The sequence below is a fragment of the Argiope bruennichi genome, chromosome 2 (assembly GCF_947563725.1).
Source record: "Argiope bruennichi chromosome 2, qqArgBrue1.1, whole genome shotgun sequence".
In the NCBI taxonomy this organism is placed as follows: Eukaryota; Metazoa; Arthropoda; class Arachnida; order Araneae; family Araneidae; genus Argiope; species Argiope bruennichi.
The window spans coordinates 111,107,366-111,126,889 of NC_079152.1; the positions used below are offsets into that span (position 1 = coordinate 111,107,366).

Below are 19,524 nucleotides of genomic sequence, written 5' to 3' on the forward strand. Positions count from 1 at the left end.
AAAAAAATCCATGTGCGCTTTTTAACGTATATCTGTGCGAACTATGGTAACTCTATGTCTGATGATCTATTCTATAGAGCGCTTACTTGCGCATATATACTCACTCGCACACATTTGTCTTTATTAGTAGTAAAGATTTTGGGATGAATAGTTGCATTTTGTTTTCTTGGGCCAAAGATTGAAAAATCAATATTAATTGACGATTTGATAAATTGTAAATTTTGCTGTTAAAGTGGTTAAGAAATAAATAGGAAATAAAAATTAAAGTTTGGAAATTGTGGTATATATAGAAATGAAAATCTAGTGGAAATTTTTATATGAAATTAATTTAAAGACGCTTAGGGTATCAGGAAAAGATGCTACATATTATTAATAATAATAATGGTAGCAATAAAAAGAGTAAATAAAATCACTTTGTATTCTCATGAAAAACGTAATTAAAGAGTTTTTATCTTTTTTTTAAAATTAATGTTCAGTTTTGGTTAAATAGAGATATATTTTCATTTTAAAACGGAATTGAAAATGATTCGTAATTTATGTGAATATCATGCAAGTTTTAAGGAAAAATTGTACTGTTGTTTACTGACAAAGCAGCATATCTATAAATCAGTAATTTAAATATGTGCACTACACACACACACATTTATGTGCATGGTTGAAGGGAAGAAACTTTTGGATTTTCAATTATTTCATCACAGGAGGCATTTTATGCACAAGAAGCGATGATAAAACTGACGTCCGTTTACATAGCGACACAAGTTTAGAAATATTTCTGTATTTTAAATATTGAAAGGCAAATCATGGATATTTAATAATAGTGGTATAAAGTTATTGAAGCTATTCATCATATATCATAACGAATTTGTTATTCTCTTGCTAGTATGCTAAAGAATTTCTACATTTCATTCTTATGAGCTTTTTTTTTTCTGTGTTTGAATATGAATTGATTATTTTAATTGATTATAAATTTAATTGATTATGAATTGATTATTTTCTTTCTAAATATTCGCAGGATATTCTATCGCTTTCGGAAAAAGAGCTGAAATCTCTTGGTGTGAAGAACAATACTCATCGTACAAGAATGATGGCATCTCTCATTGTTTTGAGGGACAAATACGACAGAGGTCAGTTGGATCTTTCACATTCTTTTGATAATTTTTTTCGGTTGCATATTTTTGTAAAGCTCATCCTATATAAATACTGAAATGAATCGAAAATCTCCGAAAATTTGGTGTGATTTCTATTTGAATATTTTATTGGCATCATGATGAAATATTATTAGCTTTCATTAATAGTCAAATCGAATGCGACTTACATTAAAAAAAAAAAAAACAGTTGACATCTTATGTAATTTTACAGCGTTTATCAACTCGATATTTCTTATAATAGTATTTAATTTATCTCATGTTTGTAAAGGCGAAAATCTGAAATCTATATTCTAATTATTTAATGCTGTATTAGTTTTGAAAGTTTGTACATTGTATATTGTACACGGCAATACATTATCAGAAATAATTATCTGTTGATCGATTAATTAAATTTAATTTTGATTCCATACCAATGGCGCCTCCTGGTAGTGAATTAGTAAAAAAAATGATTTCGAAAGTCCATAATATTTAAAAAATTAATTATGAAAATAAAAACAAAAAATTTAAATAAGAAATGTTTCTTTTAGTTCTCCAACAAAATAATAATGTAAATATTATATTATTATTATATAAATATTTCTTTATATTACTCTTTTCTGAGCAGGCCTGAGTACGAATATAAATCATTGGAAAAAATCTATTAGCTGTAGAACATGTCAGAAATATTGAGTTCGCCAATTAAACATTTTTTTCTCTTTAAAAAAATGTCGTTTGTCTTGTTATCACGTTTCTTAAATATTCTGCCATTTTTAACATGCCATATTATGCTATTGATTAGAAAAAATAGTCTTTAGAATCAGACTAACAGCATGTTCATATGTTTAAAGCGTTAAATAATTTTTTAGAGTCTACTTTTTCATTTACATTGGATTTTTAAAAAAGTTTACATTTTTTTATCTGGGAAAATTACAATAACAACAACATATGTATATCCAATAATTGTTCTTGCAAAAATTTATTTTAAAAGTGTTAAATTAATTACTAATGCTTTATTATTATTATTTATTTTATTTATGATCAATCACTTTATATAGCAGAATTGACGGATCAAAACTTTTATTTTCTTTTAAAAAGCGTTCCAAAATACTAAAACGAATGAGTTATTTTTAATTATTTAGATAAATCCTTGTTTCCTATTTCTTCTTCTTCATTCAGAGAAGAATGATGATCTGGAGAACAATGATCTTTTATTTGCAAAACACGCAAAATTGGATCTACGAAAGTTGAATGACTCCATAAAATGTTTGGAAATGGTTGAGTATTCCAATGGGATGTATGTTTTAGGATTTTACAGAGAGACAGAAAAAATATTATAGACTCCGTATTCGTCAGGATATCGATATCCACTATAAAAATTTCAAATGGTTTTTTAAATAATAAAATAATATAACTGAAGTTTAAAAATAATTAGAAAATATATTTATTTATGAAATACGAATGAGATTTATCGGATTTAAAGGATTGAATTTATCTGATTTGGATAAAAAATAATATTCTTTGAAACATTCTAAATACATAATTGAAGAACTTCATTTTTTTATGGCTCCATCGTGTAATTGTACATATATCAATCAAATAAAAAAAAATCCTGGGGGGGGGAGAAGTTGTTATAAAGAAAGAGAACTCGCTGTCTAAATGTTTAAAAATAATTCTTTAAATTTATCGCTTAAAACTAGCAACGTCCATTAGATTTTTATTAATATTTTTTGCATCTGGCAGTGCGAATGAAATTTAAAATTATTTAAAAATCTGATAACCTTATGTGTATTTTTATAGCATATTTATTAAAATTAATCCTTTCTATTGTGATGTAATTTATTGTTTGTATCACATGTATGAATTCACTTGATATTATCTGTTTGGATTAATTATTCTTCAATTAAAATTCTTTCATTATATAAATGTTGTAATTTTTTTAAAAAGAATTATAGGATCCATAATTGTTTGCCTATCTATATTTCGGAACTATATTTTAACCCAGGAGTTACCAGCCATTTTTAAAGCAGCCCCTCACCACCTTTTTATATATATATAAGTTCTACTTTTTTATAATAATTATACTATTTGTTGTATTATATATCTATAATAATCATCCCATTTATTGTTGTATCATACATAAATCTTTTTTTATAATAATCATATTTCTCTTCTAAGTATATTGTTGCCTCTGGGCACGCTACCGCCTTCGTGGAAGGCTCCATTGCTTACTAAGGGGCGATGCAAACTCAGTGGCGAAACTATATTTTAACCTATCCTTGTATTCTGCATGAATAAGCTCAGAATTATTGTTTCTCAAATCATATACATTATTTTCAATCCCATGAATAATTTATAGTAAAATATTAATTTATATTAATCGACTTGAATATGACATTGATTTTTGATATATGAAATCCCGTTAGTACTATTTTCAGCAAATTCTTAATTGTTGTTATTTTATACTGTTACTTTCATATCATTTCACTGCCCGCATTTGGCAATAATCAGGTCTGCTCATAACGTCTTTTAGGAAATATTTTTAAGCATCACAATGCGACTATATATATATATATATATATATATATATATATATATATATATATATATATATATATATATAATTTTTCCCTTCAATAATTTTAACTATTGAGATTTGACAGGGATTTCTTTCACACGTGTAGACTTATGAAAGGGAAATTTAGGTATCTTTAAAAGAATGTCGTAAACATTAAGGATTCTTATCCCTTCACTCGAAGCGTGAGAAAATGCTTAAGCCAGCAGTTTTGTAGAGCACGTGTAGAATTAATTAAATAAAAAGTGGGAAATAAATCAGGAAATTAGAAAACATTTTAGAATGAAGTTAATATGGGGCTAAATTAAGATAATAAATAGGAAATTATTTAGGATTTAAATTAGATTAAAAGATATCATTACATACACACACACACATATATATAATTGCCAAGTTTAAAGAAAATTATTATCATTAAAAAGATTAAATTTAATAGCGTCTTCTTCGCACACATTTAACTTTATTGTTAGTTATATTTTTATTTACTACTGATATTCCTTTATTATTTCATCAATATGCCTTACTTACTCGAAATTAACTAATGTTTTAAATTAATTCCTGGCCAATATCTGATTTTTAATCAATATATATTTGAAATTTGAATTTGAAGGTTTCTCATTATCTGTGTACTTCGAGAATTATTTCGTACTAATTCTGCTTTTTCGCTTCATCAACTATAGTTTCTGATTTAGAGTCTCTCATTTTCAAGAAACACCACCATTTTGATGATAACTCTTTCCTATTAATAAACATTGTTTCCAGGGCCCTATTTCTTCGTCAATACATCTTTGTTTATTCACGAATATGTTTGCATAGCAACTCATTTGTAAATATACCGTTAACTACCGTGCAATTATTAATAATCTAGTAAAGCTAAATATTAAATCATAGAAATATTTTGAAACGAATCAATATTTTTTCAAAGTAATACTAGGTTCTAAAAATCAATCGACCGTTCATATTACCCTCCCATTATTTGAACGGAGGGTTCCAAAATTCGATGAGGTCATCTATTATTATTCCCTGGAGTTGTGGGCTCTTCCCCCTTTTTTAGGTCCCTCCACATTAGAGGCTATAAAAAAGTGGCCTGCCCTCCTTTTTGTGTCTAGCATGACGAGTGCTATAACAACGACGGTATCATTTTTCTTTCTCCCCCCCCCCTTCCCCTCTTTTTTCGATTTTTTTTTTTTTATGAATGGAAAATTATGCAGTTTATTCCCTCTCCTATTCGCCTGTTCGTGTTCTGTGAGTACGGTTTGAGTACACACTGTAGGACTTTCACTTCTACTTTCTTTAATAATGCAAGAAATGAAACTATTAAAGAACATTCTTTCTTTCTTTTTTTTTTTTTTGAATAAAAGGAAAAAAGTTTATGAACTGAAAAATTGCTAAAAGGAAGAAGCATCATGTTATTTTTTAAATATAAATATTAAAGGAACAACGCTATGTTTTACTTCATATATCTGGCGTTGATTAGGATTGAAATCCTTAGATGTATAATATTTTGAACGCAACTGCTTTTGTTTAAAATGTTGTAATTACAAAATCCTTTTACTGTCCAAAATTTTTATCTTCTGCTTTTATTTAAAATCGAAATACCGATGAAACCAAACGATTTTTAAAAATCGTCTTAAGTTATTTGTATCTGAAGTATTAATATTGCAAATTTTGCTCATAAATGCTGCAAAATAAAAATTTAAAAAAAAAAAAGCTGTCTTTTAATAAGTTTAAAACATAGTTTTAAAAAAAGCACTTGTGAAAGACGTATTAAAATGGAAGATAAAAAAAGTGATGGAATAATTCAAAGTGTAAATATTTCAGAAAGACGAAATATTTTCTAATTAATTAATTAATTTTTGTACTTTGAAATGTTAAAAATATTCTTTCTTATTACTTATTATTTCTCGTTTCTCTTAATTGTGCAAAATCTGGTTAAATTTGGCTTAGTTTTTTTTTTTATTATTATTTTTATTTGAGGTGATGTAGAACATACTTACATATGTATATTATATATTCATGGCCACAATGATTCTTATTTATATCAAGGTAAGAATGTTTAAATTGCATAAAAATAATGACAAGTTTTGTTGATTGATCATAAAGTGAATTAAATGTGCTTAGATAATGTAATGCTAAATTCAATTCAAATGACAGAACTAAAGCCTAAACCTTGATGTAAATAATATATATATGCAAACGATATAAGCCTCAACTTTAAATTTTTTGTATGAATATAATTAATTCTACTTTACCTCATATTGCCAGTCTATTTCAAGATTGGAGCTATATAGAATATATTTAAATATATGTATTGTTATTTTAGTTCGTTTTTTCAATAATAAATTTTAATTAAAAATTATCATAATAATTTCGCTTAGTTAATTCCAAATCTTAAAAAAAAATTACTTTTGGAAATTGAAAATAGCGTAGTTGATCTGTAAATGGATTTGAGAATGACATGTTCAAATTTCCTATCGCTCCTGTTTGTCGTTTTAGAGTACTTTAGACAGACAAACACATTTGGTGTTTTCTATTTTATTCTCCGCATCATCATAGTAATTTAATGATGATGTCTTTGAATGAATGACATTAATCAGCCTTTCTCTTAAAATTAAACTTTTCTTGCATGCATGATGCGGAGATTATGATTCTGTAATATATATATATATATATATATATATATAATTTTAGATAGTGTTCTGCTATAACTTAATGTTTTACATATTTTTCACCAATATATATTTAATCCATTGGGTTTAAGCATCTCACTGATATCCCTGTACCATTCATATATTATACGACATTGTATGATATTAAACAATTTTCGCAATATTGTATAATAATGTTGAATATTGAATTATATAATGTACAATATTATACAATATTGTATAATATTGCTGAATATTGAATTATATAATGTACAATATTATACAATATTGTATAATAATGTTGAATATTGAATTATATAATGTACAATATTCGAAATATTGCATAATATAATGTACAATATTGTGCAACATTGTATGATATTAAACAATATTCGCAATGTTGTATAATATTATTGAATACTAGCCGCCTTTGGGTACCAACTAGTTCGTCAGTATTAATGCTTTCTAAAATTTTCAATAAAAAGTTTTATGGAGCTTTATTTCTTAATAGCTTCTTCAGCAAAATATTTTTAAGCTTCAAATTTAGTTGTCATGTATTTCCCTCATACTATTAAGAAGGCCTTAAGCCGTTCTGTTCATTGTAACTTGTGTCACTTTTTAATTTTCTGTCAGCTCCCATAAAAACTCAACTTTAAATTAATGTGGAAATGATTACACTGAAATTAATAAAAATAAAAACATTTTTTACAGAAACCATGCATTTTTTTTTAAATATGAATATTGAAAACAGAATTGTTCGGCATTGAAATCATATGTTCACTACAGAATAATTATCTTACTTTATGTAATATCTCAAGGAATTATTCAACAGAAATTTCTCTAATTCATCACAGAATTCAATTTTTAGTTTTATTTTGAAAAGGATTTAAATGACGTTAATAATAATATTTTATTTTATTTCGGTCCATAAATATACTTCAGAAAATTATGAAGTCTAAATTTTATACCGTGATTTGGTTCTAAGGCATTATATTCTGCGAAGTATTCTTAACATTCCAACATTTAAATAAATAAATAAATATTTCTATCTTCCGCAATCAAATCAAATCGATTCATTTTATTTTTTATATTTGAATTCATAATAATACAAAAATTTTATAATCTTGGTCCACCAATCTTATTCGATCCCTATACAATCTTGAGATTGGCGGATCTTACAGAATAGTGATATTCAAATTTTCGTAATTGATTTAGTGATTAATTACTTGAATGAAGTGCGACTATTTTTTTTTTTTTAAATTGTTAGTGTCTCAAAAATATTTTGTCAAATATGATTCACAGGGTATGTAAAATTCTATGTAATAATTTAAATTCATCGGAGCATTTATTGACTCACATGAAATATAATTATTTAATTCATTTAAGCAATTTTGTAATAATAACATATGCATGTCTATTATTTACAAATTAGCCTTTTGGCCCTGATTAGAGTGGATATCCTGCATTTATTAAACCATGTTTTCCTTTAATAAAACGGATTTATTGAATTAATTATATAAATATTGTAAAAAATCACAGAAAACTTTTTCTTGCATTCACTTTTTTGAAAATATATCATCATGTGAGAACATGATAATGTATCGCTTTCAGGGTTATTAGAAAATGATAAAGAAGATTAACATATTTGGCGACTTATTGCCAACAAAATGTTACAATTTGCCGCGAATGACCGTCTTGTACCCGATTCCCCTGTCTGGTCAATAAAGGGTAGGGTCGTAAGAAGTTATCGCCCGAAGAAGCACAGAAAAGGAAATGGGAATGAACGCGAAACATTGAGGGGAGGTATCGAAAGTTATATATTTATATAATTTAAGCTTTGGAGTTTTTATAATTTTGAAAAGGGGGTTTCTAAAAGTTAATGATTGCACAGTACAATAGTCACGTGATCATTCCAATCCAATTAAAACAAACAAAAAAAAAAAAACCTGGCCCGATACAAAGTTTTAGAGCTCAAATGATTTTGAGATGGGGGAAAAAAAAACTATTATTTTCTAAGTATTGACGCATGCGTAATCTGATAGTCACGAGATTGCTTCAAACCGGTTAATGATTTAAATTAGTTAAGACGAACAGTGATTTAAAAAATAATAATGTTCTCACATGATAACATGAAATTTGCGGTAGCAGATTTCAAATTTTTTTTATTATTTTAAATTTGATCAAAATACTAAATTTTTTCCACATTAGCGACGGAGCGTATTATCAGACAAAAATATTTTAAATTTTATTATGCAAATAAAAAAAATTAGCTATTCAATGTTATCCATTTTATTTCTGTCATATTTTCTTAAATGATTATAAATTTTCACGATTAAATTTAAATGCTTTTGCTTGATATAAATTTAATGTTTTTTTTCATATTTATTTCCTTTTATAGAGACACGTGCTGGAAATTACACTTTTATATGTTTAATTTGCAATAATATTTGATTTATTTTTTAATTCGAGTTTCTGTCAATAGGATGGCAACACGTTGATAAAAGCTAATTTTTTTCCCGTTAACGCGCTCGTGCAGATTAAATTTTATTTTATGCGAGATAAATTGTTACAAAATATGGTTAAAATATTTTTTTAAAAAAATTCGTTAAAAATAGAAATTTTATTTATACATTAATGGGTTTGTAACATTGAAATGATAGTTTTTTAAACTTTAACTTGATGTAAAAATAATTTTTGTGCGATAATATTTTCGAAAGTTATCGCGAAACAATGCCGAAATTTCGTTTAATTTTTAATTAATTAATATTTTAATTAAAATTTTTAAAAAATCCCTCCGAGGTGCACACTCCTGACCTACAAGGTACACATGTGCCAAATTTGGTAGCTGTAGATTGAACGGTCTGGCCTTTAGAGCGCCACACACACACACACACATACACATTGAACTTTATTATAAATTTATTTGAAATAATATATTGTACAATATTATGCAACATTCTATTTTAAGATATGGAAATTTAGTCTAGTTTGTGCCATTCTCTTTCACTCTTTCTGACCGCGGTGAAATTTTTAAAAACGCCTGTCTCAAAATAATTCTCTTATAGCTTCAGAAAAAGGAATGAATGTGACAAAATTTAGCATCTTACTGAACAATTTTATTCTACAATTTAATAACAGCACTATCAAATTATTCTCTATCTCGATAACAACATTATTTATTCTACTATCTCGATAACAGCACAAATTTATTCCCAATTCTAAAAATTATGTATCCCAAGCAATTGCGAAAGTAATGATTCTGCGCTTCAACATTGTATGATAGTCATTAATTTGGATGGTTCCTTGCTGATCAAGCAATTTCCGACCCGAAGTAAATATGAGACGCTCAGGAGATCAAAATTAGACAATCAAATATTTATGATGTCAACATTATTAGCATTGCCGTTTTATAAAGAAACTTGGAGACTACAGCAAGTTTTTGTAGGAAATTTTCACGAAATATATGAATCGGCATTTTGAAGGAAAGGGAAACTGAAAAATGTCGTTATTGTTGTATTAAATATTATGTAAAATCAAAGGAAAAAAAAGTTCTTTTTTACTAAAAAAGTTCTAATTTTTTTCCATTCATATCATATTGAATTGTGTAATAACAATTCTGGAGGTCAGTTTCAAAATTAAAAATTTATAAGCAATGACACTGATTATAAAAATTATTCGTATTTCAGTCTTTATTAAAAAATAAATCATAGCACTAACATGCTTTAAGTTTGCTTTGGCATAATTTCTCTCTTCCTGTTTTTTTTTTTTTTTTTTTTTTTAATACCTTCGCCTCAAATTGCACCAAACAAGAGATCTTATCAAGTCTTATCAATGTAAAAAACATGTCTTAGAGCGTAGTTCTTTTTTTTTTTTTTTTTTTTCTCCACTGGGATTTCAGAAGGAAAAAAACACGAAAAAGATGACAAATAAATCTCTTTTTAATGGTACTTTTCTTAATTCTGGCCATTTTCACGGTGCCAAATGAGGTTTGTAAATGCTGCAGATGATTTTGAAAAAGATCGTTTTTCAAAATCGTCTGCACCTTCGTCACATTCATCCTCTTTTCACCATATTTTGTTGCGTAACCGCATGGAATTCTGCTTATGATGATGGACACAAAGAAAATTTGCAGTCCATTATCATTCGATTTTTTTTCTGCCATCTTCCCCCACCCCTCACCTTCTTTCCTCTAGTTCTTTAAAACCGCCTATCCTCTTAAACGACTCGAAGGAGGGAGAGGAGAAAAAGAGAGAGAAAAAAAAACAGTTCGCGGGGTATTATTACAGCTTAACAATCAACTGCTCTGAAGGAAACATTCCTTCAACTTGACCTTCGTAAAAAAAAGATACAAGAAGCTTGCAGTAACTAAATCTCGGTATTTTTCAACCTAAAGAAACTTTCAGTATGTCTTTCCCTTCTCTCTCTCATTTCCACTTTTTCTTTTTCTTCTTATTCTTCTTCTTTTTTTTTTTTTTTTTTTTTTTTTTGCTAGCCTACTTTTACATTAGCGGTGTCGCTTGTTTGACACTAGCTATCGATGACTCACGGTTTTTGAAAATTGGCGTATTTTTATACAATTGCTTCGTCTCCTTTTCAATTTTTTTTTTAATCATTAGAATCTCACTAATTGACAATTGTGCGTTGCTGTTTATTGTGCCTAGAGTAGGAACATTTGAAATGTATTGCAAGTTGGTGAAATTTAAAAAATATATAACGAATTGTAATTTTTTACAATTTATTGAAAATTATTTTTTAATTTTTATTGAAATTTTAGAATTTTTTTATTTTTTAATATATATATATATATATATATATATATATATATATATATATAAAATTTAAATCTTAATTAATTTTTTATTTTCCATCTTAAATTATCCCATGTTAACTTTATTGTAATATGGATTATTTCCTGATTCAGTTTCCATTTTTGTTTAATTATCTTTAACATATGCTCTAGGAAACTGATAACTATTCATTTTCTCACGTTGCGCGCAAAGGGCTAAAATTCGCTAACAATTGCACATACCTTTCAAATATACCTAAGATTCCCTTGTCTAAATCGACGCGTGCGAAGAAACCCCTATCAGAATCTCATAGTAAAATCACTGCAAAGGAAGAAAAATTCTGTCTCTTCGCTCTTATATCGAAATGTAAACGGATGTCAATTTGAACATCCCTTCGCTCTTGTGCAAATTATGCAAAATAAATCGAAGTTCAAATTTCAAAAGTTTCTCCTTTTCAGCCACGCATCTGCCAAAATATATTTACACCACACACACACACACAGAGAGAGAGAGAGAGAGAGAGAGAGAAAACTTAAATCAAGAAATAATTTTTAATGAATTCGGAAAAATTACAATTCATTTTTCCACACAGCCTAAATGCTCTTTTACAAAATTTTCCAGGTCTGTGGAGTTGTAAGTATATGAATAAAATAAAATAAAATAAATAAATGGTCTCACTGATTTGTAAATAAATATGGGAGCAAGGAAAAACATCCTAAGAATTAATGTCGTGAAATTTACAGCTTTTTAACTTACACTAGTTCGGATAGAAGGTCCTTGTAAATGTAAGAAAAGCTCAAAATTAAATTCCTCTGAAAACACCGCACACAAAAACAACCCACAACAGTATTCGAAAGCTTTCAAAAGTGCAAGGCCCTTAGATAGTGACGAAGCTACCGGGGGCAAGGAGGATGCATGCTCCGGTCGTCTGTCTTAATGAAACTGTGTCCAACTATGAAAATTGTTAAAATTAAATGCGTTCGGAGGCGAAAAATTTGTTATCATGCCTGGGGTGCCATTTACTTTCGCTACACCAGTGTCCCTAGGCAGCTGCCTGCTTTGCTTAGGTACAGTGCATTCTTTATCATCCGTCCGTAATCGTAACCTTGTGTGTGGAGAAAGGTCTTTCCATTAAAATTTTCTTCATTTCACTTCATAAATAAAAATCTTTTAGAAAATCCTTCACATATAATATTTGTATTGAGTTATATAACAGAAATGTTACACTTAGCCTGAAATATTTGTCTGCTTGCACTACGATTGATTAATGCTTCATTTATTTATTATTGCTCTCTGAACTGTATGAACCCTGGTGGTTAGGAAAATTCTACAAGGTCGAATTGAATTTTCTTAAATAAATAGATAAATAAGAAAGTGTACTAAAATGTTCTTCAGAAACTTAAACCAATTGCAACATAGGCCCTTTCCATTTATAACAATGAGTAAAATGCTGGGAATGAACATTTTAAAGAACACTGGTTTTTTCCCCCCCTTTCTTTCTTTCTTTATTTTTTTTCCCCTTCTAATTATGCAAGAGCATAATGTTGTTTTGAGAATAAAATTTATGATGTCGAAAAACAATGGCCAGTTATAAAGATCATGGGTCGTTGGAAATAATCGACTATAGAAATTGGAGTTGTTAAAAGTATTAAACATCAGAAAATATTCCGAATTCAAAACGTTTGAATTTAGATTCTGAATCACAACCATCTACTTTTAATTTTAATTACGTTATTAAAAATACTTCTGCAGAAAGATGTTAGTAAACAACTTTTCCAAATTATTTCGGATGGTCTGATTTACAATGTATTTCATGTAACCAATTATGGCTTAAAATTCCAACTTTCAGTAATCAAAATTTAAATAAAAATGTCCTAAAGGAGATTTAATAGGAGATAGTAATAGGAGATTTCAATTATCCAATTATGCGTTGCAGAAACTACCTGAAATATTCAATTGTTTCTCCTAGTAAAAATTGTCGTTTAAACAAGCAGCAGAAGATTAGAATTCGGCTGCCTTGTATTTTTAATTTCAAGCAAAACTGAATTCAGTAAATCGGAAATTTTAAACGGCTTTGTTCTCAGAAATGCCACAGATCTACCGAGAAGAACCCCCGATCTCATTACTTGAAAAAAAGAAATGTGACCTTTTTCATAATAGTTGTCTCTTCTGGCGGCTTTTTTTTTTTTTTTTTAATTAAACGCCTGTCTAAAGGATTAAATTCCTTTCCTGTTAATATCCTAAGGATTCAACATAGGCTTTATGTTTCCAAACCAAACAAACATATGAAATCACCGCAAGGTTCGCATCTGAAGTTTGTTACATTGAAATTGCTTATATCAAATCCCTCAAAAATCGCAAAAATCCTGGCATAGGCGACGTAAATAACAACCTTATCAAAAAGATTCTTCTCAAGCAAATCTTTTGATTCACCGAATTAGTAATTCCATTCTCTTCTTCAACCACTTCCCGGACTCGTGGAAAACTACCATAGTTGTTTCTTAACAAATCTAACAAAAATCCCACCAAGCCGGACAGCTACTGTCCAGTCAGTTTCCTCCCTAGCCTTAGTAATATAGCTGAGCAAATCATCCTGAAAAACTAAATGATTACATCGATGATCAAATATCACCATTTCGATTTGGCTTCAGGAGAAATTTATCCACAGCCCGGCAATTTCTTAGAATCATAAATTGAGTACTCCGATACGTCCTGAGGCGCACAGAAAAAAACTGAATGACCGGATCGTCGCTAGCGCAACACTAGCATAACTAAGGGCGAGTCCTAAGGAACATCACCGGCCACGGCACAACCATTCCCGTTGGAAGTACGTCCCGTCATTGATAGGAAGTAATCGACACACACCATTTCTGTATCCACCAGGATGGCGAGAATCAACCACCATACCGGAAACTTCCCATTCTCATTTCAGAGGTGCCTTTTGGTAGGAGACAATTTCTTAGTATGACTGAGAGCATTCGGCAAGGCTTTTGCAATCATCAAGATACAGTTGCAGTATTCTTGGATATCCCTAAAGCATTCGACATAAAGCAGCTAAGATGCCATCTGTTTCAACAAAAGACTAGTTGAAACAGATGGCATCAGAAATCCCATTGTAGTAATTAATATCTCAACGCACGAAGAAATTTCAGGAACAGTTTCTAATCCCAACATATTTTCCCCCCATCAATCTACCCTTGGCTATATTCGTAATTTTATCTCATTAGTACAACAGAAAAACACAATGCGTAATCCTCTCAAACAATCTTTCAATATCACGTGGAATAAAAATGTGTATTCCCAATAGCCGGATAATTAATGAACATAAGATTATTTTTCAGCAAATAAATAAAATTTCCTTGAGTATTACTTTAATGGCCGCAACAAATAATGAATAATGGGGTTTATATTTTGTATTCTTGCTTACTGCATTAAAGTATCACTACTTGAATATGTTAGCCAACGATGGTTGTTATCCTATCTTTATTCATTTGCAAACAAGGAGATTTTGTAGATATTTTTAATCCTTTCAGAGTGAATAATTAAAGAACTGCAGTCTATCAGAAAGTGTCTGGTTGTTACTTATTATTCCAAAACTAATTATCGCACAATAAAACTGTGCGTGCAATTTTGTGCATGCAGTTTTTTTTTTTTTTTTTAATGTAAAGGATCGTTTCCATGTGGAGTTTTATTCATACAAAAATTCTTCAATTTGCAACACTCCATTTCGAATACATATTTAAAACTTAAATTTCCAGAATAAAATACCTCGAATATATGTAATATTTTGTAATTTTGAGTGAACGAACGATAGATAAGTTATAAACAATAAAAAAATTTAAATTCCTAATATTAAAAGAGAATTTTCATTTTTTTCAGTATATTGATATGATGAATCTTTGAAAATGCTAATTTTTATTTTGAATTAATAATTTAATAAACAACTTACAAATAATGCATTTTTTTAAAAAAATGAAAATATATTTTATATTTTAATTGATTTTAAAATTTTATAAATTGAAAATTTTTGAATAGAAACCCACAAAAATTTTAAAATCAATCGTAGGAATGAGACCTAAAACATCAATTTCCCATATTTTATCAATATGTATCAAATAGTTTTAATAATAACCAAAAACATTCAAAAATGCATATTTTCCACTTTGTTTTGTGAAAGGGGGGGGATCTAAAATTTGCATAGGAATTCTCTGGCATGAATAAAAAATTTCTCTAAAATGGAAAGGGAAACAAAGAATGGCTTCCCGCGTTACTTTAAATTAAGATATTAAATATAAATTTGAGGGAAGGAGGAGGGGGATGTAATAGATTCTATTCCATTTGCATTTCCAGCGATATTTTTGTTTGAAACAAATTGGAGGCCATTACAGTTACAGAAATGATTTGTAAAATCTTCAAGTATTAAGAAAGAAAAGCACAGAAACAAATTTCTGTACAATATACGAATTCTTATTGCATTAAATACTGGAATAAATAAATCATTAGTAAATAAAATATAAAAACAACTCTTTATTTGTGGATAATTCAGTGTCATTAGATTGATTAAATCCACTTTTTAAAAAATGAAATTAATGATAAAAAATAGTTCGATAAATTAATTATTCTTATTTAATATTCTTTCTGGTGAAATAAAAAATGAAAATGAAAATAAATAAATAAAAATAAATTAAATAAAAAAATACATCAAAATATACTTCAAAAGATTTAAAATATCGTTTGATTTAAATTTGAACAAATAAATCAACAGCAATATGTTATTTATGCTTCAGTTATAAAGGAATACTTTAGGAAGTAAATATTCGTCATTTTTTTTCAGCTTCTCTAAAAAATTTTTTAATTAATCTTGTTTTATTAATATTAATTGCTAAACTTATCGAGACTTTTTGAATATTTTAAATATTTATATTGGAAATAATGTTTCATAATTATGTTTTTGTAATTCAGCATACAAATAAAAGTTAATTTTTCGAATTCTTATGTAATCATATTTCATCACTCTTAACGCAAAAATAAATTAAAGGAACTCATTTCCAAGTTGATTCACATTTTTTCCTTGAATTTAGTTCTTTATATATATTATGAGCACTATAAATAGTGTGCTCATACTTTTTTCGTGGATTGCACCATACATCTTTAAAATAGTTTATAGCCTTTCCCCATCTTATTGGGATAATGAACAAAATACGTTGCTTTCTGTGTCTACAAAATGTCTGTGTCTTATTATTTAAAATATTTTATTCTGTGTCTTATTATTTAAAATATATAATAATACGTAAGAATTAAAACTGCTTTATATAGCAAAGGGCCATTAAAATATCCGAAATATTAATTTTAATTTCTCAGCAATAAATGTCGAATTTCTTTTATTTTCAATAATGCTTTTCCTTTATTGCTTTTTTTCTTGCCAATTAAAATCCAAGACTTGTCTTGAGATATATGACTCTAAAATCACCGAAAATTATTTCAAACTTAACTTTCTAATGATGAAATAATATTCACTACAAAAAAAAAAAAAGAAGAAGAAAAATCTTAATATCACTTTCATTCTGAAGGTCAAAATCGAGATTTAACATGTGTGTAACAAATTAGATTAAAAATAATAATAAAAAAAGAAGTTATCGATATGTCTTCGCTTGGATGAAAGCACGACGTAATCGCAAAGATTTCAGCTGACTCGTGTTTTTATTTAGTTTTAAATATGGAAGTTCATTTATTTTAAATATAAGAAGTGCTTTATCTGGTTATTGTGCTAATCTTTTTTTTTTCTTTCATTTTTTGACCACAGCGGACAGTCTGATTCGTTCAGTGACGGCTCCCAGTTCTGTTCGCCACAGTCTGGTCCACAGTCGCGATAGTATACACAGCAGGTAAGAGCTATTTTTTTTTTTTTTGCAAAAAATTTATAAGTTTTTGTTCGCAAAAAAATTAATTTTGTATTTAATGAATGAATATGTCCTTAATTTTTTTAATTGAAGTATATACTGTTCTTTATGTTTGAAAATTCAGAGTCTCACAGTTCTATTTAGAATTAAATAATCAAGCAACTTTGTTTTAAAATTTTTTTTTTACTTAATTTTGTTTGACTATTTTGTTGCATATTCTTGCTCGTCTGCGCTCATGTGATTAAGCTATTCGAACATGATATTCGTTATATGGTTGTATACTATCTGTAAATTGCGACATACATGGTGAAGAAATCGTTCGAAATGCTCTCTTAAGGGAAATTTGGCGATTGACTACCAAATTTGGCGATTAGTTTCTGCTGTATTGTAGGTGATTCCTTAAAAGGATTATTCAAAGGTGTAATTATATTTTTAATTAAAAATCATTAAAAATGTTAATGTCTTTCTTCTATAATTTCGGAATATATCGTTGAACAAAAACTATTTTTACGCCACTTTAAAATTAAATATCTATAAAACTTGTTAGTTACACCAGTATTATTTCCGGACAATTTTTATATTTTTTCAAAAGATATTTTAAAGTATATTTTACTCTACTGTTCGTTGTTTTAGTTATATAAATTATATTCAAGCGCGTTGCTACATATATGCATGTTATCATTGGTATATAATTACGAGGGATTTAAAAAAAATAATTAATCAAATCTGAAATCTTCTCATGTAACGATGGTTTGGATTAAAAGTTCAGATCTTCCCCTTAATGTTTATTTTTTATGTCTAAAACATAAAAAAGGAACAAAGCCTTTAATTATAATAATGTTTTTCCTTGCCCCCCCCCACTTTCTCCTATACGAATTATACAAAGAAAAAAGTATCGTAAAAAAAATGAACTTGAATTTTTTGATGAATTTTCCAGCTTCAAATCTCCGAGTCCGAAAAGCACATTTTTTGGCATTATGTTTGTTTGTTTTTGAACAGGATAGCTTTTATCCGTCTAGCTTTGAGCTAAACGGATGAAATTCGATATATAAACTTCACATCGAATTTTTAGATTTCTATCTAATTTTGAAAGTGTGAAAGACTGTCTGTCCAAGCACAACTGAACACAAGAATACAAAAACTAAATAAGCAAAATTTTATATGCAGATTAAACATCTAAACGTGTAGATATGTCTCCATTTGGAACTAAATCCATCGAGGAGTTGACCGTCTGTCGGTCTGTATTTTTGCACGCATGCAAACGCGATTTCCGAAAAGGTAACAATTTAGTAAATGAAATTTGGTTCAAAGTCTTAGCTTCTAAAGTATAGATCTTTTTGATATTTCGAACCTCATCTATCAAAGGGTTGATCGTCTATCTATCATGTTAGCGAACGCGACAACTCAAAAATACAATAAAAATATGGAATTAGGTTATGGGATTGTGTCAAATTTTTTGTTCCTATCGTAGAAAAGGCGTATATTCGTTTTCTCATATATATATATATATATATGAATCGCATCCCAGCGATTAATAGCCAAAAAAATTGCCAATCGTACGCTATTTTGTTCTTTTTTAAATATTATTCGTCCATCGCATATGGTTAATAGTACATATTTATTGGAGAATTTTGAACTGGAGAGGGAAAAAATAATTTATTTGTAAGTAAATCGAGAAACCTGATTTTGATTTAAGATACGCTCGAATAAATAATGTAATTGTAAATGAAAAGAAAATATTGTAAATGAAAAATAATATTGTAAATGAATAATTGAATGAATTGCTCGAATAATATTGTAAATGAAACGAAAATTCAAAATTACTCTGATATTATTTGTAAGTAAATCGAGAAACCTGATTTTGATTTAGATAAGCTCGAATAAATAATGTAATTGTAAATGAAAAAAAAATATTGTAAATGAAAAATAATATTGTAAATGAATAATTGAATGAATTGCTCGAATAATATTGTAAATGAAACGAAAATTCAAAATTACTCTGAAATTATTTGTAAGTGAATCGAGAAACCTGATTTTGATTTAGATAAGCTCGAATAAATAATGTAATTGTAAATGAAAAAAAAATATTGTAAATGAAAAATAATATTGTAAATGAATAATTGAATGAATTGCTCGAATAATATTGTAAATGAAACGAAAATTCAAAATTACTCTGAAATTATTTGTAAGTAAATCGAGAAACCTGATTTTGATTTAGATAAGCTCGAATAAATAATGTAATTGTAAATGAAAAAAAAAATATTGTAAATGAAAAATAATATTGTAAATGAATAATTGAATGAATTGCTCGAATAATATTGTAAATGAAACGAAAATTCAAAATTACTCTGAAATTATTTGTAAGTAAATCGAGAAACCTGATTTTGATTTAGATAAGCTCGAATAAATAATGTAATTGTAAATGAAAAAAAAATATTGTAAATGAAAAATAATATTGTAAATGAATAATTGAATGAATTGCTCGAATAA

The 19,524-nt window shown here is 27.8% G+C and overlaps 1 protein-coding gene and 1 long non-coding RNA gene across 4 annotated transcripts in view; one reads left to right on the top strand and one right to left on the bottom strand.

Annotated features, from left to right (window-relative positions):
* LOC129989151 (uncharacterized) overlaps positions 1-19,524 on the bottom strand; it is a 191,399-nt gene that overhangs the window by 154,251 nt on the left and 17,624 nt on the right. The gene's annotated exons all lie outside the window — the stretch shown is intronic.
* The window catches only part of LOC129989117 (SH2 domain-containing protein 3C-like), a 186,473-nt gene that overhangs the window by 94,530 nt on the left and 72,419 nt on the right, over positions 1-19,524 (top strand). For all 3 annotated transcript variants that reach the window (XM_056097444.1, XM_056097450.1, XM_056097456.1), the window contains exons 3-4: positions 1,013-1,124; positions 16,938-17,019. In XM_056097444.1, the coding sequence (XP_055953419.1) occupies positions 1,013-1,124; positions 16,938-17,019 (194 nt within the window). The remainder of the gene's footprint in view (positions 1-1,012; positions 1,125-16,937; positions 17,020-19,524) is intronic.